At 38.7% G+C, this 25,941-nt stretch overlaps 2 protein-coding genes across 2 annotated transcripts; both read left to right on the forward strand.

Moving 5' to 3' along the window:
* The first annotated feature begins 15,404 nt into the window (after positions 1 to 15,404).
* Positions 15,405 to 19,273, forward strand: LOC121751665 (DNA repair protein recA homolog 3, mitochondrial-like). The gene is made up of 8 exons (XM_042146464.1): positions 15,405 to 15,666; positions 15,773 to 15,815; positions 16,294 to 16,511; positions 16,629 to 16,716; positions 17,294 to 17,466; positions 17,560 to 17,706; positions 18,064 to 18,195; positions 18,710 to 19,273. The coding sequence occupies exons 1-8, from the start codon at positions 15,607 to 15,609 to the stop codon at positions 19,085 to 19,087; spliced, it is 1,239 nt and encodes a 412-aa protein (XP_042002398.1). The 5' UTR covers positions 15,405 to 15,606; the 3' UTR covers positions 19,088 to 19,273.
* Positions 19,274 to 22,974: 3,701 nt separating this feature from the next.
* LOC121751666 lies at positions 22,975 to 24,927 on the forward strand. The gene is made up of 6 exons (XM_042146466.1): positions 22,975 to 23,173; positions 23,510 to 23,592; positions 23,687 to 23,808; positions 24,065 to 24,172; positions 24,256 to 24,340; positions 24,636 to 24,927. Exons 1-6 carry the CDS (start codon positions 23,027 to 23,029, stop codon positions 24,826 to 24,828), a joined length of 738 nt encoding a protein of 245 aa, XP_042002400.1. The 5' UTR covers positions 22,975 to 23,026; the 3' UTR covers positions 24,829 to 24,927.
* Positions 24,928 to 25,941: the final 1,014 nt, after the last annotated feature.

Here is a 25,941-nt window from a genome sequence, read left to right on the forward strand (position 1 = left end):
TCTACCCTCCTCATTGACTTTCCCTGCCAGGTAGTCTTTAATAACTACGCTGGCTTCCTGGACTCTCCAACGATTGTTAGTTCTTCTATATATCAAAGGATGATTCCAGTAATCGCCTTGGTGGTACCTTCTCATCAACAGCAGGAAAAACAAATAAGAAAAGAAAGAAATAAACTATTTACTCCTACGCACTACACACAAATATAAAGTAACACCATGCTTCCCCAGCAACGGCGCCATTTTGGCAGGCTCGGAAACGCGCAAATTAAGATTGGATCAAGTTATATGGAGGATAACTGAATCGGTTGGACCAGTTAGCAAATTGTCGTTGCCACTTAATCGAATCAATCCTCGAACAGAAACGCGCCAAAGATAATATTTATAACTCCCGATTTCGCATTACTTTAACAGTAAAATGGCAAGTTAGGGGTCGATCCCACAGAGAAGTTGGTGTGTCGAGTGTGTGATTAGTGAACAGGGGGGTTGGCTGCTGCCAAGCTTTAACTTGGGAGTTTTAACTACGGTTTTTATCTAGGCAGAATTCAAACTAGCTAGCTTGATCAACGGAAATTTAAACACTGTGTCAAGTAAATTGCAGGTAATAACAGAAAAGTAAATGCATGATTTAAAAGAGAGAATAACTTCAATTAAACTAAGATACGATTACAGCGTGAAAATAAACTAAGCTAACACTTCGAAAATAAAGAAAGCGGTAAACTGAGAAGAATCTCAGCGGGAAACTTAAGTTACGCCGACAGAAATGGTTATTCTGCAGCACTCCCTTCGGTCGCCCTTTTAACTACGCTATCTAAGCTAAACTAGAGATCTGAACTAAACTAAGCTAAGAGAGCAGAACTAAGCTAAACTAAGCTAGAGAGCTGAACTAAGCTAAACTAAGCTAAACTAGGCGGAAAGTAAAGTCTCGGATACTTTCTTGTGGTGGCGAAGCCTCTATTTATAAGCTCGATTCGGCCTTCAGCTGGATAACGATGTTGACAGGGAATATTCACTCATGCTGAGGATGAGCGACTCATTGATTGCTACGTGCTCTTTCTTCTAGAATAACGACGCTTTTGGATATCAAATTTCTGATCGGTTCGTCCTGGCGTTTTCACAAGCTGGCACGTGTCCCCTTCTAGAACGTCGTCCTGGGTAACAGAATGGTTCGCCACATCCAGCTCATTTCCTCACGTTTTCCTTCTAGAAACCAGCGGTCCCCACTTTAACTGCTTGACCTCGCCCCTTGATCAACTCCTCCGATTTTTGGCCTTTTTCGCCTTTTGTACTTGCTTGATCAGTTCGGCCTTGCTGCCTTGGACAAGTAGCATTTCTGCACATTTTAACACTTGTTTGCGCGATAAACCGATCAAGTAGTATATGTTTTACCCCCAAAACCGATGCATTAAATGAGCCTTATCATGGACGAAGTACCTCTACGCGCACTCCCTGATATCGCCTAACCAGTCTAGGAAGGAAGTGTTCTTGAAACAATCCTGGGTCAAGTAAATTGAGAAGTTTTTTTTATCCAAGCCCTGACCTAGGAATTCTCAAGAATACTTGAAAGAAAGTGTAAATATTTAATTGCTTTCCTTAAATCAAGAAAACCCAAACAAATCAAAAAAATAAAATATAAAAAATAAAAAATCTTCCAAAAATATTTTCAAAATCCCAGACTCCTTAAGGAATTTTTCTTCATACTGTCATATCCTTGACCTGGGAGTCTGGCGTTTTTTTAGTTTAATGTTTTTCTAAGTGTAATATTGCAGAGTATTCACATGGGGCAGGGAGTTGAGGAGTAAAATTTTGGAGAGAGTTGGCACCGGTTCGAATTTCAAAAGGTAACTTTATGGGGAGGCGTACGGGCGCTCGCGTCACACCTGTAACCGCCTATAAAACCGTCTTCCCATACCTACAGGCTATAACCGTGCTTTCTCTTTTATTTTCCATATCACATTCACTCTCTCTACAAAAAAAATCCCCAAATTTCCTCTATCAAATTCTTTCTCTCTAACCCTAATCAACAAAATTTTTCTTCCAAGTTCTTGCGAATTCTACAGATTCCGCCATGGAGAACACACAAAACTCAGGAAGCACCTCTGGATCCGCCGAATCTAACGAAGCATCGTTCATGGCCGATCTATTGCAGAAACTTGGGGGCCAGAGGAAACAATGAAGGCGTTCGCCATGTTCACCACTATGATGGGAAAGACCACACCGGCCACAACGACCACTGCACCACCATCACCACAGGTTTCGGAGACTGTGAAACCCCAACCGGAGGCCATACATTCGATGACCGAACCAGCCACCAGTGTAGCAAGAACGACCGCCGCAACCGTATCTGAGGAGGAGACGGATCTGGCTACGGGTTTGGAGCTTCTGGGGGTCGGTGAACCAAAGTTAGGCCATGTTTATGAGGGAGACACCTCTACCATTACTACTGTTGGTGTCTCTGAGGGGGTAGCCCCTGTTTTTGCTGCTATTGATGTCGTTGAGAGAGAAACCCGTGTCATGTCTAGAAGTGTTGGTATATCTGAGGGGGAAACCCTTGTTGTCAAGAAGTTAGGAGAGGGGGAAACCCATGGTATTTGTGGGAAAGTTTCATAAGGGGGATCCCTAGAACATGTTGAAGGCGATGGGCCCCTAATTTCTGAGAAAGCTATGGAGGGGGAAACCCTAGAAAAAGTTGGGGGCGATGAGGCCCAAGTCTCTGTTGAAAACGATGATGAGGGGAGGACCCCTGAAAAGGTTGTTGGGACTGAGACCCACAATGAACAAGATTTATTTGGGGTGGAAACTCCTGTTTATATCATAGGGGCAACCCATTTGCTGTCTGAGGAGGGAGAAGCCCTCGTTACCGAAGACGTACAGGAACCCGTCGACGACAGGGTTGATCTAGTCGTAGATTTGACTGATGTCCCGGAGGGGACGATTTCTCCGGTAAATGCAAGGGAAGCCCGGAGACAAGCTCGTCGGAGCTTGATTGATGAAATTGATGACTCCATCCAGCAGACGGAACGAGAAGCGCTGGGTCCAGAGACCGCAGCTCGTGAGCAGGACAACTCTCCTAGACCCAGTGGTGGGGAGAGTGATGAGGAAGAACGCCGCCAGACGGCTGAAAGAAAAAGGAAGGGAAAGCAGGCCGCTCCTTCCTTGACCAAGAGATCGAAAGGAAAATCTGTTGAAACCTCTTTTCCTCCACCCGCAAAGGTCCCATATACTGCCGAGTCTGATAGCCCTGCTGAATATAGCGACTCCGAAGACGAACTTGAAGAAGAGCTCAACTTCGAGCCTACAGAAGTCTGGTTGACCAAGGATTTACTGGATGCAATGAGGAAGTTCACTGATCCCAAGCGTGCAGCAACGTTTAAAGAGAAGAGTGCCCAGGGCAAGTATGCGAAGTCCGGAAAGAGATATGATCCCCCAGAGCTGAAGGAGATTGCTTCCGACGTTGAATTCCGGGAGTACATCGACGCGATCGGTTTCGACAGGTTGCTGAAGCGCAGCTCTTTTGAAGTCCCAACAGCATTAGCGCGTGAGTTTTTCTCAACTTTTCGTTTGAAGTCTACAACTGATCTGGATGCCGACTCTATTACCTTCCGCCTTTTCAACGAGGAGCAAGAAATGGGCATCCGAGAGTGGTCGCTCCGCATGGGGCTGTTATCGCGCACACAGGATGATGAGGGCTTGTGGAATGACAGGATGGTGGGTCCGCCTAAGTTTACCCCGGGTTTCAAACCACAAAGCGCTTGGGAGTTTATAACCCACCCCAAGGTGGGTCAGTTTAAAACGAGTTGTTCGAAAGCCTCGCACATAGAGAACCGGATCCTGCGATTCGCTCAGACCTTCATAAGTTATAATCTGATGGGTACTGCAAACGCTGCTCTGACCACGGCTGATCTCTACTTTACTTGGTGTATGGCCAAGGGAGTCCGTGTACACCTGGGCTACTGTCTAGCCCAAGCTTGCCATCAGATGGTCGCCAACCCTTCCAGACACTGTATACATGCCATCTCCTAGGGGCCTATCTGCAACGTAACGTGATACTAAAGATAGCCAAATCTTGCCGTGATGTGGAGATGTGCTTGCCCCCGAAAGTTTTTAATGTCGATTACTTTTTTAACAAGGGGCTTTTATATATGCATGGGAAGGAGGTTTGTTTTTATGAGGTCGGTAGGTCGGAAGTCCAGGTGAGGCAGGAACCAGATGGTTAGAGAAGAGATTGTGGCCCTACGGGGTAATGAAAAGGACAGTGTCGATGTTGAGGACGTACGGAAAGATGTTGCAGGAATAATGAAGGAAGTCGCAAGAGTGAGGAAGGAGGTAACCGAGGTAAGAATGGAAGTTGGGAAAGTCAGAGAGGAGATCGTTGCCCTCAAGGGACGTATTACTGTTCTTGTGGCAACGTCGTCTAAGCACACTGAGAGGATAGCAGAGGGCGTCTCACTGATGCTGATGATGGCGAAGTGGTTTAAAGTGAGGTTCCCCGAGGCACCGAAGTTGTTTCCTGGCCCTGGCAGTGCTTCTAAATCGCCAGAGCAAGGAAGTCTATCTCTCCAGAAGCCTACCCAACCGACGAAGCCTCTGACTGCCCCGTCCGCGACTAAACCCTTGGCTGTGAAGAAAACAATCCCCAGACCGACTGCGATAGAAAAAGAGGTGCCGGACTCACCGGTGAAGAAGAAAGCTAGAGTGACCCAACCATCCGCCCCGCCCAAGTCTGGCTCCCGCGGGGCCAGACCCCGAATTGATTCCCCCTAAACCAAGTAACTTTTCAATTTCTGTTTTTCTTTTCTTCTTCCTTTTCTGTTTATGTTTGTCTGTGACCAGCATGCTCTATTTTGTATATATGTGTTGCACCTTCCCATACTTAGCCCAATCCTTTGTCTAAGTGTGAGAAGGGGTTGTTCTATTTTTGCATGCTTTGTTTTGTTTGTTGCGCCTTCTCCCACTTAGCCCGTTGTACGGTCTAAGTGTGAGAAGTTTGTTTTGTTTTATGCGCGTCTGTTTTGTGTTGTTCATACTTCCCTATTTCCCCACTTCACTAGGACAGCTTGGGGACAAGCTTGAGTGTAGTGGGAGGGGAGGGAGTAAGTGCAGTATTAGTTTTTGTAAATAGGAGTCTTAGAGTCTCTAGGTCTAGCGTTTTTGTGTGTTGCATGAGCTAGTAAGATAATAAGGCAAGATTCCCTTAGTGAGGGCGATTGAAGATAGGATACATGTCAACTTTGATGCCTTTTTTCCTTAATGAACTAAAAGCGATCTGAATGAAGTAAGGACGATAGAGGACGCCTTAGCTGACCTAGTTGTGAAGCCCCACTTCATAAATGTGAGTTATAAGCCTATACACTTTGAGCTAACATGTAAAAATGGGATGCCACTTGATGCTTAGGGAAGTAGAGTATAAAGGAGAAAAAATGGGTTATGGAGGTATAAGCTGGACGAAGTCCAGGAACTGGTGGTATAAGCTGGACGAAGTCCAGGAAAATGAGGTATAGGCTGGACGAAGTCCAGGGGGAAAAATAGAATAGGAAAAGGAGGCATAAGCTGGACGAAGTCCAGGGGAAAAAGGTATATATATATATATATATATATATATATAGAAAAAGAAAAAAATATATAAAAAAAAGGGCAGGAAGCAATCGCAACCTGACCTAGAAAATCAATAAGGAGAAGGATTAGTAGGGGGGAGAAACTCTCATAACCCGACGCATCAGTGGTGTAACTTTAACTTTGGAGCATTTCGATCCTAACATCCCTGGTGAGGAATGAGTGATCGAGCGAACCTAACTGCTGGGGAATCAATAGGATATCTTGACGAACTGACAGACCGTTTAGGTAAAAGAGGGAAGGGGGAGGATTTGAAGACTGTAGACGATCGGATAGAACTTAAGCTTGTGGGGACGGTCGCCTAAAAGTTGAAACTAGTTCATGCTTATCTGTTGTGTTTTGTTTTTCTTTATGTGTTGTTTTCGTTTGTGAGTCTGTAGTTGTCTAAGTCTAGGAGTCGGTGCTCTGTTTATGTTTTGTTTGTGGAGTCGTTCTTGGGAACCGTGCATTGAAATTCGCCTTATTTCTTTTTCTTGTCTTTTATGCTTGAGGACAAGCATGGTTTAAGTGTGAGCAGTTTGATAAGGCTAATTTCATGCATAGGTCTAGGGGATAAATTCGAGGATTTACTGGGTCTAACACACGTTTTAAGCCAGGTGTGTAGAAGAATTTCGCCAGGCCCAGGAAAAGAAGAGGACAAACACATGTCCGAGGAAACTGGCGAAGAAGTAAGCATTATGGAGAAAAATTGTAAGACGGAGGAAATCTCGGAGCGGAAGGGTAGAATGAAGATTTCTACGAAGGTTCTAGAAGATTAACTCTGCGCCTATATAAAGGAGGAAGCATGCATTCTAGAGGGACCTTCTCGGTGGAGGCCTCATTAACAGTCTGTGGCTCAAAGCTCACTTTGTCTTTTACACACTTGGGTTCTTTAGAGGGAAATTCTGGGGGTTTGCTCTCACTTTTCGCTTTATCGCATTTCAGTTGGGTTGTAACACCGTCCTGTCGAGGGCGAAGAAACAAGTTCCATTTTATTTTCTCGTATTTGTGGATTTCACCGAGCTTCGCTGTTCGGAGCTCGGCCCTCTATTTTTTACTGAATAATTATGTGTTTAATGCAAGTTTAATTTTCTGTCATGTCGTTGATGTTGATTTCTGATTTCATTTCTGTGATTATCTGGAGTTTGTGTTAGTTTACTTGTGTTGGATGCGTTTCGCAATTGTTCACTGAATCTGTGCAGAGTAATGGCTGGATCGGGTTGATCAGAGTTTGTTGTTGGTTGAATCGGAGGTTTGAATTTGGTGTTGTAGCTGAGTTGAGTGGAATCGTTTAAATTCGGAGTTGATCGGTTTAGATCTGTTAGATCGGAAGTTATGGAGTTGATTGAGGTTGTTGTTTGGTTCGGATCGCTTGGATCCAGAGTGGATTAAGCATCCGACATGAATCCGAGCAGAGTTAGTTTAAATTTATGCCTAGCCTTCGTGTTTTCATTTCATTCCGTCTAGTATATGTAGATCATTGTTATTTCCGGTTTGTTGCAAGTTTCTAACGACCCAACTTTTATATTCTATTCGAATCTAGGTACGTGCTTTTTTTTCTTCATATGCGTTTGTGATTCAGTTAAAAGATGCACGTCGTTGTTAGTTAGAGTTTCAGTTTGTTATTTGCAGCCTTTCTGCCGTACATGCTAATTCTGGAATTATGGTCCCCACTGTTATATGCTTCCTGTCTGGTTCTATTAGGTAGCCGTTTACACGGTCTAGGAAGGGAATTTAATATCCCGTAGTCTATATGATGTTTGATCTCAGCATGTTTACAGTTTCATAGGTCTATTGTTTATATTTCTTGCCTAGGTCTAGTAGTAGTTATACCTCAACCCAGTTTGCGTGGCAGCAGCCGCCTTTGTCAAGAGTCTCTAAACGCTTTCTTACGTGTCCATCTTCGTGGGATCGACCCCTGCTTCTTTATACTATCTATAGTATTCGGGTTGAGGGATCTTTGAAGGGGAGTTTTGTGTGTACAACGACAGAGTATTCCGTGTTCCATTGAGTTCCTAGACCAAGTGATCTAGTGGATTCATAGGACCTGGTATCTCGACCTACCATAACACATCGCATTTTCACAACACGAACACCCACATTATACAACACAAAAAATCCTACCTTCAAATGCCGACAAGGGCAAGATGCTCAATGGCGACGCACATGTGCTAAATTCGACACAGCAAGCAAAGTTTGATCAATGGCAACTACTAATGCGAACTCCGACAGTTGTTGCAACATTGGTTTTGATCCTTTGGAGTGTAATCTGTCTCCAATGCTGAAAATAGAGGACTAGAACTGCGATGTCAAAGGGAATAAATACGACAACCTTGAAACACATGGGAGAGGCAGACCCTCTCCCACATGCGGGCGAGCTTTATAGCCTATCACTTCATGTCTTTTAAATAGTACTCCCTCCATCCCCAAAAAATATGCCCTTTGAGGACGGCACGGGTTTTAATGTAAAATTGGTAAAGAAGAGAGAGATAGAGAGAAAAAGTAATTTAAGTATTGTTAGTGGAGAATGAGTCTCATCTCATTACGAGAAAAGATTTTCCAAAATTAGAAAATGCATATTCCAAAATTAGAAACAAGATTGACAATCGAAGTTTGCTGTTTCAGAGGGTTTGTAGAAGAAGTATGAACACCAAGTGTTTGTGGAAAGTGGAGGAATTTTATTCGAGAGGAGTAGAAAACTTAATGAGCTAACTAATACAAAGAGCTAACTACTATTTATACTAAGTGAATAAGATTCACTCAATCAGTTACAACAGAAAGTAAAACATCTCCAACGGCTAGTTTACAAGCTAGCCTTCTTCTTTCTTTCATCTTGATCGGCTACTGCCAATCTACTATATCTACCATGAGCTCTCGGTTGCTCAAGATCAGCCACAAACTTCAACAATCTCCACCTTGGGTGATCCAACAACCACTTCAAAAATCAACAGCACATAGGTTTATCAACCTGCAGCAATACTCAAACTTTTCCTTGCTGAGGGGCTTAGTTAACACTCTGCTTGAGCCCATAGATGCTTCTCTTCAGCATACACACTTTGTTTTCTGAAGCAGGAACTTCAAAGTCTTGGGGCTGTGCCATATAGATTGTCTCCTCCAAATCTCCATTCAAGAAAGTTGTTTTTACATCCATTTTCTCCAGCTCCCAATTCCTTTTTGCAGCAATGGCCAGCAATACTCTGATGGAGTTGTGCTTGACAACTGGGGAAAAGACTTCATTGAAGTCTATTCCTTCTTCTTGGTTGAATCCCTTTGCAACAAGCCTTGCTATGAATGTGACCTCCTGTGGGGCAGATTCAAACTTCTTTTTAAATACCCACTTACAACCAATAATTCTTCTGAACTTTGCCTTCTCAACTAGGATCCAGGTCTTATTTCTGATCAGTGACTCTATCTCTTCTTTCATTGCTTGGATCCATTGTTTGCTTTTTGGGCTTCTGATTGCTTCCTCATATGAGCTCGATTCAGTGAGCTACATGTAAAGCATAAAACAACATCTCATAATCATTGAATTTTGTTGGAGGCTTCACATTTATCTTCTAGGCCTATCTCTTGCTAACTGGTAGTGGTGCAGTGGAGGCTTAGCTTGCAGATTTTCATCATCATTCACCTGATCCTGCACAGCTCCACCTGAATCAACAAACTCCTGGTGTCCTTGATCAGCTAAACTATCAGAAAATCCCTCTGACTCCACCTCAAGATGAGCATCAACTGCTTCTTTTCCATACTTTTTAGCAAGAAAAGGCATCTTGTCTTCAAGGAAGACCACATCTCTGCTTATTATCACCTTGCTGTTGTTGGGCTCAATAGACCATAGCCTGTAGCCTTTCACTCCTTTGGGATAGCCAAGCATGATGCACTGGATTGCTCTAGTACTGTGCTTCCTTTGTTTCTGGTGTGCAGAAGCCTTGCATCCAAATGGCTTCAACTAGAGATGTCAAGTGGGCAGGGCCGGCCTAGCCCGGGCCGGGCCAGGCCTGGGTTTTGGTGTATAGAATGAGTCCAGCCCAAGCCCGGGCCCAGTTGGTAAGTGGACCAGGCTGGGCCAAGTTGAAATTTTTTTAATTATGCTAATTAAATATTAATTAATCTAAAAAATGGGTGTTGGAATCTGATTACTCAATATTTATAGCTTACTTAAATGAATTTGTTTTTATATATTTTTTGGGTGTTAAATTGATTATTGGTCGAGACATATTTAAATATGTATTGGCAATTCTAGTGAAATTAGTTCACCCTCATTTACAACTTTATTAGACATTGTTCATAACGAATAAAAAGATAGAATCGATTGAATATTCTAAGATTTATATAGTATAGTACTAATGATGTATAAACAACTAATCAATCACTATATTTACGGAACTATATTTGATAGAGATAAATCATTGACAACTAATCTCTATAATTATATAAATTAAAATTATTATAACACAATCAATTTTAGGATTCACTATTTTTGAAAAAAATTAAATAAATAACTAATCTATGTAATTTTATTATATACATATAAATAACTAATCAATCACTATGTTTGTGGAACTATATTTGATAGAGATAAATCATTGAGAACTAATCTCAATACATTAATTTATTTCGTTATTAATTCTGTCAAAATATTGAAACAGACAGTTATTTTTAATGTAAATCTTGACATTGTTTTTAACCCATATACTAGTCATAACATTTAATTTCTATTGAATTAAAATCACGTAAAATTTTTATATACGCTCCAATGAAATAAGACGTATTAAGAAACAAGTTTTACTTATTCAGAAAGAAATGAAGTATACATACTAGTCCACATATATATGGTGCACGTAAAAATTGTGAGATAAAATAAAATATTCATAAATGAATAAAAATTGGAAAATTGTCAAAAATAGTTTAGACACAAAAAACTTACTTCATATCAAAATAAGTTAAATTTAATTATAAGTAATAATTATGCAATTCAAAATTATTACTCAATCAATTCTAGGATTCACTATTTTTGAAAAAAAAAAACTAAATAACTAATCTATATAATTATAGAAAACAAATATACAAATATAAGTGCATAAGTTAGATTCTGTCGGGCCTGGGCTTGGCTTAGGCCTGGACCGGGCTTCGAGTGGGCCTGGGCTCGGGTCGGTCCTGGGTTTATAAAACAACTCAATTGGAGCCCGATGAATCTATTGAGCCCAGCCCAAGCCGCTCCATTTCATTGGTGGGCTGGGACGGACCATGTCGGACCGGGCCTGGGCCGGGCAGGGTCGCCCGACCCATTTGACATCTCTAGCTTCAACCTTGAGTAATCAAATTTCCCACCATACCATAACTCATCTGGAACTGAACCTCTATCCCCAGAAGCTGGACATTTATTTATCAGATAAGCTGCAGTTGAGACTGCCTCTCCCCAGAAATGCTTCCTATCTCCAGATGAAGATAGCATACATCTCACTCTCTCTAGAAGAGTCCTGTTCATTCTCTCTGCTACCCCATTTTGTTGAGGGTTAGCAGGGACAGTCTTATTCCTCCTTATCCCATTTTCTTGACAGAAAGCATCAAAGTCCTTAGACAGATATTCTAACCCATTATCTGTTCTTAAGATCTTAGGGCAGATACCCTTTCCAGTTTCCATCTCCTTACACCAAACTTTGAAAGTAGTAAAAGAATCAGACTTCTCTCTCAAAACATATACCTAGACTTTTCTACTATTGTCATCTATTATAGACATATAATATTTTCCCCACTGGGCTTTTAACAAGTGCAGGCCCCCAAAGATCCGAGTGTACATAGTCAAGAGGTGAAGCTGATGTATGTTTACCTGCTAGAAGCTGAGTTTCTTGGCTTTTCCAAGTAAGCAATCTTCATATGGTCTAAGCTTATCTTCTGAACTACCATCAATAGCTCCTTTTCGAATCAATGCTTTCAAAGTTTCTTCAGCAGGGTGACCTAATCTGAGATGCCAGCACCTGAGATCAGATCTCCAGTGAGCACTTCAGCCTGCAGATAATACATGCTCTCTTTTCTTATAGCCACCATTTTGACTTGTGAGTATTTGCAGATGTTCATCTCTCCATTTTCTGAAATGAACAAATGACCTTTTCTCTCAAGAGTTCCCATTGAGATTAGGTTCCTCTTGACCTCAGGTATAAATCTTACCTCAGATAATATCTTGATAGATCCATCATCGAGCCTGAGCCTGAGCCTAATACTTCCAACTCCCCTGATTCTACAAGTATTATTATTGCCCAGCACAACAAATCCTTCACACTCATCCATATCCCAAAACCATTCCTTGTTGGGGCATATGTGAAAAGAGTAGCCAGAGTCCATTATCCAATATCCTACTTCCTTCTCTTCTATCACATTCATGACCTCTGCAACCTCATCACTATCATTACTAACAACATTGCTATGAGACTGATCCTCCGCTGCCTTCTTCTTTTTCCAAGCGAAACTGTAATACCCCGACTTTTCTACCCTTTTTATTTATTCTCGTAGTGACATCGTTTGTGCACCTGAAAATTTTTTTGCCTTTGTTTCGTTAGTCGATAGAAGGATGAATACAATGTGCTAAAGTCACTGAAAAAGGGATCGAAGGGTAAGATTTATACATGTATGTATTGTTGGAATTAAATTATTTCTTAAAGTCTAATTTTTGCATATTATATTCTTTTAAAAAGGGATTTTGCATGCTTTTTGAGAACGAAAAGGATTGGCAAGTGAAGGATTTTCGTTTTAATATATCGGTTTGAGCATCATGTTATGTGCGATTTATTTATTATATTTATTCCAATGATGAGGCGAGATATGTTATCAAAGTGAAAGTGTTGTTGCGCATGTTATGCGGTGCTATGTGTTGATTTATTGAGTGATATTATAAAGTTTGGCTCTGTCGATGTGATGTGAATTGATGCTCGACCTTGACAGAAAAGTGATTTGTGTTTCAAATACGTTTTTGAGGAAAATAAAGTTTGCAAAGGGAATGTCATGCCATGTTTTTGTTCTGAGAAATGTCTATCTGTTTGTTTAGCAAGGGAGTTGTCCCTACTAGACCTAATGAAATTGAATTCGGGTCTGACTAGGGAGTGAGTCCCTACTCAGGCTAGTGTACACCATAGGGGATCGTGAGCCGTCTTTTGGGTCGGCCGGTCCGGTGATCGAGTTGTAGCCATTCTCTCGTTTCACATGATGTGTTTTTTTAAGATGAGTTTGATGTTGAGATTGTTGATGATGATATTGATGGTTGTTTGAGATGATGATATTGATGGTTGTTTAGTGGGGAGTGTCATGCCATGTTTGAGGAAAATGATGATGGTTGTTTGAGATGATGATATGAGATGATGGTTGTTGAGATGATGATATTGATGGTTGTTTGAGGAAAATAAAGTTTGCAAAGGGAATGTCATGCCATGTTTTTGTTCTGAGAAATGTCTATCTGTTTGTTTAGCAAGGGAGTTGTCCCTACTAGACCTAATGAAATCGAATTCGGGTCTGACTAGGGAGTGAGTCCCTACTCAGGCTAGTGTACACCATTGGGGATCGTGAGCCGTCTTTTAGGTCGGCCGATCCGGTGATCGAGTTGTAGTCATACTCTCGTTTCACATGATGTGTTTTTTTAAGATGAGTTTGATGTTGAGATTGTTGATGATGATATTGATGGTTGTTGAGATGATGATATTGATGGTTGTTTAGTGGGGAGTGAGTCCCTACTATGAGTTTAATCGAATTCGGGTCCTAGCAAGGGTGCGTCCCTACTCGGACTAGTGTACACGATGAGGACCGTGAGTCATCTAACGGGTTGGCCGGTTTTCGTGTTCGTGGAAAGTGGCCACCTTAAACGGCACCCTAAAGAACAGATATGGCAGTTTCTTAAATAACTCAAGGAAAAATGGTTGTGTTTTGAAATGATGAGGAAAAGGATTTGAGGATGAGTTGAAAGTTTGTGTTGGAGATATTTTTAGTGTCTCGGGCCTTTTCAAGTTAAAACCCCGAGGTCACTCAATGGTGGCATGATATAACTGTTTTTATAAAATTATTTTGGCATGTGTTCACTGAGTGCATCAAGTACTCAGCCCGGCATTTCTTTTTAAAAATGTGCAGGTTGAGCGATGACGAGCGCGGTGGGTGTTGAGCATGAAAGTGAAGAATGTCTATCAAATGTCTAGAATATGTTGTGTCTTCATACATAGCATTATTCTACTCTCGAAATGCTTCCGCTAAATATTGTTTCTTTTGAGTTCGTGTATTGTTGAGATATTTTCATTTGGAGTTGTTGATTGTTGAAATGATACTCTGATTTTATTCGAGCTATTCCCTCTTGTTTCGAGCTATGGTCAAGTTGTGTTGTTTTTCCCTTTCTTCCCCGCTTCTTTAGTCCCTTCCCTAGTCACGAATTCCCCGTCTTTACTATCCTTAGTAAGGGCGGTCGTGACAGAAACAGTCCCTTTTTAAATGCCCCGGTTTCTTACACCAATGACAAGACCGAGTTTCTTTAGCCCCAGACCACTCAGCCTTAGTTTCATCAGGCTTCTTCTTGAATTTTTTCTTACTAAACTTCTTGATATTCAGAGATTCAGGCTGAGGATCTGATCTCTTTATCGCCCCCTTTTGTAACTCCTTGGCCATCAACGCAGCATGAACCTCTGCAAGAGTAATCGCCTTATCTCTCACATACAAAATCGCATCCCTCATTTGATCATATGAGGAAGGAAGAGCATTGAGAACAAGAATGGCTTTATCCTCATCACTGATCTTTACATCCACAGCCTCAAGATCGTCAATCGATTTATTAAAATCTTCAAGTTGGTCAGTGATGGACTTATCTTATGTGAAAGTGTAGGAATAAAGCCTCCTCTTCACATAGAGGCGATTTGCCAAGGACTTGGCCAAATAAACCTCATCGAGCTTCTTCAAGACTGCAGCGGCCGTAGTTTCTGTCTGTACTTCTCTCAGTACCTTATCGCCAAGGCACAAGATTACAGCACTATGCGCCTTCAGCTGCATCTCATCTAGCTTCGACTGAGCTTTCTCGTCCAGAGCGGTAGCCTTCCCTTTGCCTCCGCATCCACCGGAGCCAAGACTGCAGCTAAACCTTGCTGCACAAGAATTGTACGCATCTTCATCTTCCAAAGACCGTAGTCATTCTTCCTAGTGAATTTCTCTATCTCAAGACTTGCCGCCATCTTCTTCTTCTTTCTGTGGATCGATTGAATTTCCCACTGGACGACGCCAATTGTAGAAAGAGAATCAAGATTGAAACAAGATTGGCAATCGAAGCTTGCTGTTTCAAAGGGTTTGTAGAAGAAGTATGAACACCAAGTGTTTGGAAAGTGGAGGAATTTTATTCGAGAGGAGTAGAAAACTTAATGAGCTAACTAATACAAAGAGCTAACTACTATTTATACTAAGTGAATATGATTAATTCAATCAGTTACAACAGAAAGTAAAACATCTCCGACGGCTGGTTTCTTAGCTAGCCTTCTTCTTTTCTTCATCTTGATCGGCTACTGCCAATCTACTATATCTACCATGAGTTCTCGGTTGCTCAAGATCAGCCACAAACTTCAACAAATTCATTAACACATTATTTAGTCTCATAATTCCATATTCAAGTCACAAGCTTTAATCCACCATTTTCACTAACTGAAAATTGAACTTGAACATAGATCGATTCAATACCCCTTAATTTCACAAAATTGAAACTTTCGTCACTCGTACGATTTGGTCAAACTGCATTGACTGACCATGATTCCAATAATATTTTAGTAAATTTATGTAAGGTTTTTTAATACTATTGTGAAATGAACCTGTATTTGAATTTATAGAAATGAGCGGTTATGGTATTGGCCTAACCCTAACAAAAGATATCTTTTGAAGTTAATTTTCAGTTTTGTTTTGTGTCTGAAACAAACAAAAGGCAAGAAGTTGAAAAAGGAGGGAAAATCCAGAAACCCTACAAATTGATTCTCTCTGTTAAAGAAGTGTGTGGCCACTCACCTAATCTTTACAATGGCGAGGCTTCTGCGAAGTGCTTCCTCTCTCCGACGCTACATTTATCCGCAATTGCAGGTTTTTTTTCCTTCTTTCCTCCAACATTTTGCCCTTGCTTTGTTCGGAGAGATGAAGCTAGAATGGCGCCAAATATCATTTTTAACCTTGTTTTCATGGTTTGCAGGAATCCGGGTTTATTCAGCTGCGTCAATTTTCCACCAAAGGAGGTGAAAGTTTCTCAATCTGTTTCGATGCCCTACTTTCGAATGATTGCAGTTGCATTTTCAATACTGCGCCAGTAGCTTGTGTGCATTTTATGAGAAGATGATTATCTAATAACTACTGCAATTTTATTGGAGCAGCTCATGTAGGGTTAAAATACTGATATAATAAATTTTTATGACAACAATTATAATTTTGAAGATGCTTCAATATGAGCTCCCAACCTCCCTACTTTTCGAAATATAGTTGTTTGAGGCTATTGTTCCACGACTGTTTATGACTTGATATTGTTATTTTTGATTGAAGTCATTAGTATTTTATATCTTGATCTGATAAGATAATCGAAATTTCGAATGTACTAGATTTTTCTTTTCTATGCATTGCCACTTTTCAAGGATATTATAGTGTTAAGTTGCAATTGTTCTGTTGCTCTTTGCAAGCTATGTTAGTAACTCAATGCCATATGATTTTGTATGCCTGAAGGTAAAAGGAAAACAAAGAGTGATGCAAGTGACTCTGGAGAAGAGAATTTGTCCAAGAAAGACTTGGCTCTAAAGCTAGCATTAGATCAGATCACAAAATCATTTGGAGATGGATCCATAATGTGGCTTGGCAGGGATGACTCACATACACACCACCCTGTGGTTTCCACAGGATCCTTTTCTTTGGATGTTGCATTGGGAATAGGAGGACTCCCGAAGGTATGTAATGGAGAAGCGTGCTGCATATTTTTGGGCATGCTTATTTTATCATACACCTAAAATACGAATTCATTTTCATTATGTTCAATCTAATATTATATCTTTGAGTTTTATTAGGGGCGTGTAGTGGAGATATATGGTCCAGAGGCTTCTGGAAAAACAACCCTTGCATTACACTTGATTGCAGAGGCACAAAAACAGGGAGGTTTGTCAATATTCCCAATTTCCCACTCCTACAGCTTGTACCTGCTGAAGTTGTTAGATTTTCATATGAGGATCAAATTATTGATAAAATATCGTTTAATATCATATCCAAGCGAATAAGTTCATAATTATTACTTTCTCCATCCATGATTTGAAGACCAATTTTACCATTTTGGGACATGCATGATTTAAAGACCCATTGCTTTTTTTCCACTTTTGGTACACGGACCCTAAGTCTCCTCACTATTGTATGACATTTGCAGACATAAGATGTCTCCCCACCATTCCTTTTTATTTATTCTATTACTCTTGTGTTATTGATGCTGTGAAAAACACAATTTAATGAGTAACATGTGAACATATTTTCTGAATAAAATTTAGTTTTTACTTGGTTGCATTTAATTGATTGTGCTACTAAGTTGGCCAATGGGAAACTAATACATTTGTATATAGTATTCTTGCAAAAGATTTCAAGTTCTATTAATTTATATGGAATAGGTTCTAATTAGTTGGACCTTCATCAACCTTTGTCTTAGTTGCAGACTTTGACACTTGGCTTCCATTTTTTCCTTCCACAGGTTATTGTGCCTTTATTGATGCTGAGCACGCACTTAATCCCTCTTTGGCTGAGTCCATTGGAGTAAATACCCAAAATTTGCTAATATCACAACCAGATTGTGGTGAGCAAGCACTCAGTCTGGTGGACACCCTTATCCGGAGTGGTTCAATTGATGTCGTTGTTGTGGATAGTGTCAGTAAGATTGCTACAGTTTCCCAAAAAAGAGTTGTGGGTTGGAGCTAACTGACAGTCTATTCTTACCTGTTATGTGGTATCATCTTGTAGGTAGCTGCTCTGGTTCCGAAAGGTGAACTAGATGGTGAAATGGGAGATGCTCACATGGCTATGCAAGCTAGACTTATGAGCCAGGCACTACGGAAAATATGCCACTCTTTATCCCTCTCGCAGACCATATTACTATTTACAAATCAGGCATGTCCCCAAAACTTTTAATTTGTTTTTTTAATATTTATAATCTCTCCCCCTCTTCTTAGTCTAGACTCTAGGCCTTAAGATATGTTCTAAGAGTCCTCAGAATGTGTAAGCATCCACATAAATGAATAGTGATTAGAACATGTCGTGTCTACTTATACCTTTTTTTTGTGCATACTGGAGTCATTGTGCAAGACTTGACCCTTTTAAGACATGGAGATAAATCATAAAATATGTGGAACTGGTCGATCAAGTGAAAGTAATTTGGTAGTGTAAAACTTGTGTCAGGCTGGTAGAACCGTAAAAGTAAATTTCATTTTGTTGTTTAGTGCTGTGACGAACTATGTTTGGTTATAGGTCCGGGCAAAGCTATCCACTTTTGGATTTGGTGGACCCACTGAAGTCACTTGTGGTGGGAATGCCTTGAAATTTTATGCTTCGGTACGTCTAAACATCAGGAGAACGGGAATGGTCAAGCAAGGAGAAGAGGTACTTATGTTGCTCATTTCTTGGATACCTGAAGGCTGAAGCTCAGATCCTTTTTATTTTGATACCGACTTCGTAGTTTGATTGGTAATTTGTTTTGTGTGACCTTGCTAATATAAAAGACATAAAGTTATTGTGTTTTGTTATGTATTTTTGCCATTTTTTAGTGTTACTTTCTCGCACACATGCTAACCACCCATTCAAGTGACTCAAACGTCCTAGAATACTAGTAATGTGGACTCTGATATTTCGAGTTAAATTTGATGATAATGGCATTGTTACTTCGTATGGTGATTACTCTCTTACCTGATATCATCTGTAACGTATTTTTCTCGGTAGTCTTGAGTTACTCTTTACTAGTAGTGTTTATTCAAGAAAAGTTGAGAATAATGCATTTTGAATTATCTAGTTATTTTTACTCTAATAACATAAATGTGCGTATTTTTTAGACATTATTAAGTAATTCTGTACCAATACCTTGTTTGACTGTATTTAAGCTAATTTGTTTCTCCTGCAGGTTACAGGAAACCAAGTTGCTATAAAGATTGTGAAAAACAAGCATGCACCTCCATTTAGAACGGCAGAGTTCGAGCTCGAGTTTGGGAAAGGTATTAGCCGAGAGTCCGAGCTTATAAACTTAGGATGCAAACACAAGTTCATCACAAAATCAGGCTCGTTCTTGAAAATGAATGACCAAAACTTCCACGGTCAGGACGCACTCAAGCGACATCTTTCTGAAAATGCGAGTGTAAGAGAAGAACTTGAGAAGAAGCTAAGAGATAAGCTTCTCCATATGGAACCCGATCACGAAGACAAATCTCATAATGAAGAAGCTCTTGCTGAATCAGACATAACAGATGAAGAATCTCTTGCTGCAGCTGTCGTTGTAGCGTAGGCGTGTAGGGCCAGTCTTGCCTACTCGTGCATCAATTGATTTCTCCAGAAGCATTTAGTCTGATAGTGTATTCCTATTATTATATCAGATTCAGATTGTGGAGTTAGTAAAAAATTTGTGATTTGAAAGAGGCATGTTGCGCAATTTTATTTGATTTTTTTCTTAATAATATGCTTCTAGTGTCAATCTCATCTGCATTTTGTACACTAGTAAATTGCCTGTATATTTAACCGTGGGTAGTTTGAAAGAGTGAGGAAGAACCATTTAACTTCTCAAATACACCCAAAACCTTGCACCTACTCTCAATCCTGCGTTTAAGCAAAAGGCGTGCTTAGTCTTGTTTCGTATTTTCGAAGGGCTTTAGAAAAAGGGTTGTTCAGATTCGGGTTAGATACGGTACTTCCTTGTTAACGGGATAGTGCCTTGAAAGTCGAAACCTTTCCGTGCATAGAATTGAAAGTTTTGAAGCACTTCTACAAGTGAAAGGTGTTTCCTTGTCTTTACCAATGATCGATGTTTCGGTTTGTTTGCCGTCTTTGCATCAGGCATTAACCTTTTTACAGTTTAGCTAACTCACACACACGGCCAGTTAACCTCTTTAATAGGGCTGGCAAATCGTGCGGATTGGGTCGTTATCGGGTCAACCTGATAATGACCCAACCCAATAAGGCCTAACCTGAACCCGACCTGTTAAGGAAACTGTAAATCCGAACACGAACCCGACCTGCTACCTTCAAATCCGAACACGACCCGCACCCGACACGAACCCGTTATCGACACGATATAATATGGGTTGACACGACACGATAACAACCCGAACCCGATATTACACGATTAAAACCTAATATTACACGATTAAACCTTAATTTTAACATAATTTACACAATTAAAATTCGTTTTATACTATTTAAACCTAATTTGTACGAAATTAAAAAATTAAATTAATATATATTTTTTTAAATAATAATATTATTATTTCTTAATGGGTTACCCGTATCCGACCCGCATTCGACCCGAACCCAACCCGAAATTATCGGTTCTTAATGGGTCAACCCGATAAGGACACGGATCCAATAAGACTTGACCCCAACCCAATAATTTCGTGCGGATTCGTGTCAGATTATCGTGTCGTGTTGAAAATTGTCAGCCCTACTCTTTAACCATGCATTATATTGGCTAAGGGCTACTTTTAGATTTTTTCTTCATTTTCTTTAGTTAAATTTCATGTAGCTACAATAGCAAGGCGCCAAAATATTGGGACAATAGTATTTGTATGTTGTGATAAAAAAAATTGTGATAGTATTGCCGCCATAATTTATTCATATTTTTTGAAGCAGAAGTTTTTTTTTGACGAAAACAAAAGCGCCATTTTGATATGAATCCATAATTCCGAGAAGAACGTGCTCGGCATAAAGAATAAATATATATCATTAATTAAATTCTGACTTTAATTTAATAATTATTTTATTAAAGAATAATACTAATGATTCTTATAGACAATATTGATTCTCGGTAATTTATTTTAAGATTAAAAAAAATTATAGAGGACATAGATGCTCGGTAAATTTATATTAATAATTTTGTGAAAAATAAATATATTTCCGATCATCTTGGTGCTTGGTAATCTGTAGCAATAATTCTCGTATTTAATTATTTTGTGCAAAAAAAAAACTGAGTATTTGATCTAGCGCTTGGAAAGTACTACTCGATAATTACTCCCTCGGTTGCATTATCCTTTTTGGATTGTTTCATTAAAAACTAAACATTTCCTAAAAGCACTATCTCTAATTTTATATCTTTGTTAGTTTACTCTCTTATTTAATTTACAAAACAACAATACATAAAATCTGATTAAATTATTTTCTCTCGTTAAGTCCTCGCTAATATGAAAAGGTGCTCGGTAATTTGTGAGCTTCTGCGTTGCTTGGTATTTGACATTTTTTGTGTTACACTCTCACTTTTGTAATACAATAATTTAATGTATATAATTCAAGTCAAGTATATTTGTGGCCGAAATATTTGAAATATTAATATTATCCTTCTCTCAAATAACGATTTATTTTGTACAAGTTCAAGTGTGAATGACATGAGCTGATTTCACTTACAATTTTGGATAGATAAATAAAAGAGACACAAATCACAATGAAGTTGCTCTTTTCAAGTGTGAGTGATATAAGATTATTTTTGTTACAACTTTTACATAGATACAAAATTGCAGAATGGCGTTGCTCGGTTTTTTTTGTCAATGTCATCGTGTTAACATAAAATTATTTAAATTTGTAGTATCCTCATCGACGTCGGCACGGCTTGAACCTAAAAAATAATTTAAGACTTTCAGTTACAACTTTGATACATACAAATCAAAATTGGATAATGACGTCACTCCTTTCAAGGTATGAATGATGTGAAATTTGTTTTTACAACTTTGGCTTAAGGTGAATCGAAATTGCACTATAACATTGCTATTTTCAAGTGTGAGCACGAGACTATTTCAGTTACAACTTTTGCACAATGATGTTCTTTTTAAGTATGAATGATATGAGACTATTTCATTTACAACTTTGACATAGATAAAATTAAAATTGCATAATGATATTTCCCTTTAAGTGTGGATGATAAAATATTATTTTAGTTACAAATTTGGCATAGATAAATTTAAATTTGCACAAGATGTTTATATTTTCAAGTGTTCATGATAAGAGATTATTTTAGTTACAATTTTGGCATAGGAAAAATCAAAATTGTATGTGATTATTTCAGTAACAACTTTGATATAGATAAATCAGAATTGCACATTAGCATTCATCTTTTCTAAGTGTGAATGGTATGTGAATATTTCAGTTACAACTTTGCTATATATTAATCAATATTACAGAACATGTAGCTCGGTTCAAAATTTTGGATTATGCTGAAGCAGTTGAAAAAGCTATAAATGTAGTTCATCATTTTGTGTTGACATTCCAAGCAAAAATTTATTTTAGTTTTATCTATAGTGTGCGAACACATTTATGAATACTTCATCCGTCTCATATTATTTGCATTTTTCATTTTAGGTTGCTAATTTGGGATTGATTTTTTAGTATAATTAAATTAGTATTTTAAGTATAATGAAAGGCCACTTAATAATAAAATACTTAACTAACTCTAATATATCAATTAAATACCCTAATCTTACTTAAAATATAAATAGTGTAAGTAATTTGGAATGAGCCGAAATAGAAAAATGCGAATAACATGAGATAAAGAGAGTATTACATAAGTGACTATAGGAAAATTTATGTAATATGGATCCACCACGGTTGTATATATTCGGGAGGTGTAGGATTACATTCCTCTAAATTTCAAAATCCTCCTCAAAATAAATTATTTAATGCTCATTGCAAATTAGGAACATAATTAAATTACCTTTTTCTTTAGAATAAAAATACGGGTTTACAGGATTCTATCTTTCAATTTTAGTTCGTCCACAAGTAGGAGTCTCAGTTCAATTTTACTATAAATGGTAATGAACCTCACATTTTATTAACTCATTTTAATCACACTTCATGTAAAACTAATATATACAAGTGAGACTCATATATCACTAACTTTTTTTCACCCACTTTTCTAATATAAAATCTGTGCCGAAAAGTAATGAGACCCATATCCACAATCGGAAGGAGTATAATGCTTTATAGCGTGCCCAACAATGATAATTGCATAAACCACCTCTTTCCTTTTTTCTTTTTTTTTTTTCTATAATTGTGATTGGTTGAATATACCACATGACAATGTGTGCAGACCACTAAATTCTTACCAGACACACACTATTAACAATTTTTGGCTTTAAATTGAAAATTCCTTTCATTATTAAACACCAAATTTTAGCATTTCAACACCTCTTCAACTTGGAAAGAAGCTGCACCATCTCAAAAACCAAGGTAGTCCAATTTTAGTATCATGGAAAGTATTGAAATCAAATCTCCAGCAACAATGCAGAAGCAAATAACAGTAGTAAACAAGCATGGCCAAAAACTTGATGGTTTGTTACATGACACTGGATCAACCAACATCGTTGTCTTATGCCACGCTTTTCGATCTAACAAGGTTAGTGATACGATCTCTTCTTTTATATCGATTGTCTCGAAATTCCTCATGGGTCGAGATTCGGATCCAAAATCCTATCTCAGTTACAATTATGTCACTCAAATATGATTTTGGATCCAAATCTTGACCCATCTTGGCATTTGAAAATAAAAAAAATACGATACAACTATTCCACATCAGTTTACAAACAGAACTGAAATCATTGTATAAGTCTCATGAGCCCATCTTCCTATCACCAATTGATTTTAGGATAGCGAATTCTTAATCATTTCTTATAACGAAAATTAATTTTATATTTTTATTGATTAAATTGAGATTGTTTTTTATGATTTGCAGGAGCACTTTGCAATGGTCAAGCTTGCTGGGGCTTTGGAAGCTGAAGGAGTCACTGCATTTCGCTTTGATTTTTCTATAACTGAGTTACTTATTCTTTCTGACTGCACAATAATTCTTTCAATGTTGAAAATTGGGAAATATAAATTAGAATTATTGGGTTCCATAAATGATGTGTAGGTACACTGAAGACTCTTATTATAGTGGTAACTACGATAGTGAAATTGAAGACTTGAGAGCTGTGGTTGAATACTTCTCTACAGTAAACCGTCCGGTTGCTGCAGTTCTTGGCCATAGTAAAGGTACATTTTCACTAATATAATTAAATTAACCTTTAGAAACAAATTACATGACTTTCAAATTAATACTACAGCATAAAAATATAGTACTATCAAATACTAATTCATTTGGGCCACACCCTTAATTAGTGCTAAATAATTTATTATTGAGTCAAGATTGATCTTTATTAACCAAATATTTGAAGATTTTAAATAAATTTAAAAGTTTGAGATAGAATTGATTTGGGCATTAATCCTTTTTTTTTTGTGGATATTTCAGGTGCCAATATTGTCCTTGAATATGCATCTAAATATCACAATGTAGGTGCTGTGATGAATGTCTCGGGCCGTTATGATCCGTGGCACATCAACCTTAAAAATAGAAATGGTATCTTAAATTAAAATAAATTCTACATGGAATCTCAAATTTGAGTTATGCTAATTAATGAGTGATGATTCTAATTTCAACAGCAACCTCGGAGGAAGAAGTGAAAGATGTTAAGCAGCTGAATAGTAGCTTTGATGAAGAATGGCTTACGATGGACCCCAAATGCAAGTAAGTAGTACTCCTGCCTTTCCTTGTCAACGGAGACATTTCTTTTCTGCACGGAGATTAAAAATAGTGTGTTAAGTAGATGATGAATAAAGTAAGAGAGATAAAATGTTGATAAAATAAGAGAAATTGTTACTTTTTTCTAAAAACAGATTACTCAATTATATTACAACTTTCTTAAATAGAAAAATGACTCAATTAACATGGTACAGATTAAATATATGGATAGCTTTAATTAAGCATGTAGTGTATATAAGTAGAAATGGGTAAAGTTGTGGAAAATGTATGGAATGCACAGGGTGCTGACGGTTCATGGCACGGCGGACAACGATGTGGCGTTGGACGAAGCATATGAGATCGGGAAGGTAGCACCGAACCACCAGCTGAAGTTGGTCGACGGCGCTGACCATACTTATGAATCTCGGCTGGACCAGCTTGCTGCTGCGGTTGTGCCCTTTGCCAAGGAATGCTGCTTCCCATCACTTGCCTGAACAAGATGCAATCCCATGTTGTCTCATTCTTATTTTGTATCTTTAATTCCGGATTACATCACCAAATCTTTATAATATTAATAATAAAGCTCAATTACGTTATCGTGCAACATTCTTATTAACAATTGTGTGTGGTCGTGGTAATTTTAAGGAAAGGCAATGAATGTGGTGCGTCATTTAATGATTATACATATATGAACTTCGTACTAGTATTATATTATTCACTTTGGTCATATTATTCACTTTGGTCAAAGTTCTTACAATTTTGTTCTGGTAATTCTTCCCAAAATGCCTCGTACTAATGAAACAAGAACACTTTATACTCTTTGCACATTTTCTAATTCACATCGCATTTTCCAAGATCGAGATCGGGCCCGGGGCCCGCGACCGCGAGCACGGGCTCGGGCGGGCGGCGGCGCGCGCGTGCGCGCGCGTGTAGGCTCTTTCACCCATCTTGGTCCACTATAATTATTAAGTAACATAAAGTTACTTAATTTAAACACATTAAAAGATGTGTCACTTCTCCAATGTGGGATAATTAACACTAGTTAATTATTTCCTAAGAGCATCTCCAGTAAGACTGGACGTCAAATAGCCCTCACATAGCCTTCACACTGCCACATCATCAGCACTACAATTCTCCTACCACATCAGCTTGCCACATCAACTGGACATCAAATAGCCCTCACATAGCCTTCACACTACATATCCACATCACTAATAACAATTATATAATTTAATTTACAATCGTATCAACATACGAAATTTAATTTACGAGACAAATACATTTAAATTGAATAATACTATTAAAATTTCAAAAAGTACAATAATTTAAAAAAAATACATTTAAAAAAATTACATAAATTTACATAAAAACTAACGCCTTGCAATCCTCCGCGCCCACAACTATTCAACTAAATCCTTTTGGAGTCGAATATGAGCCTCCGTCTGACGCATGTCGGCATGTGCTTGGAGGAGGGCTTCTTCATCGTGAGGTACCCCACCTCGTACGTTGGCGGTGGCGACGCCGTGGCTTGGACCGGCCTCATTATCGTCGTTGGCCCAATCAGTCAGTTGTACACCTTCATCTTCGACAATCATGTTGTGCATGAT

The sequence above is a fragment of the Salvia splendens genome, chromosome 10 (assembly GCF_004379255.2).
Source record: "Salvia splendens isolate huo1 chromosome 10, SspV2, whole genome shotgun sequence".
NCBI lineage: Eukaryota > Viridiplantae > Streptophyta > Magnoliopsida > Lamiales > Lamiaceae > Salvia > Salvia splendens.

Excerpts from the sequence above, each read along its gene's own strand:
- LOC121751665 (XM_042146464.1), top strand. The coding sequence starts at position 15,607 with ATGGCGAGGCTTCTGCGAAGTGCTTCCTCTCTCCGACGCTACATTTAT. Across the intron at positions 16,512-16,628 it reads GAATAGGAGGACTCCCGAAG|GGGCGTGTAGTGGAGATATA; the intron begins GTATGTAATGGA and ends GAGTTTTATTAG. Across the intron at positions 17,707-18,063 it reads TATTACTATTTACAAATCAG|GTCCGGGCAAAGCTATCCAC; the intron begins GCATGTCCCCAA and ends GTTTGGTTATAG.
- LOC121751666 (XM_042146466.1), top strand. The coding sequence starts at position 23,027 with ATGGAAAGTATTGAAATCAAATCTCCAGCAACAATGCAGAAGCAAATA. Across the intron at positions 23,809-24,064 it reads AGTTCTTGGCCATAGTAAAG|GTGCCAATATTGTCCTTGAA; the intron begins GTACATTTTCAC and ends TGGATATTTCAG. Across the intron at positions 24,173-24,255 it reads CAACCTTAAAAATAGAAATG|CAACCTCGGAGGAAGAAGTG; the intron begins GTATCTTAAATT and ends TAATTTCAACAG.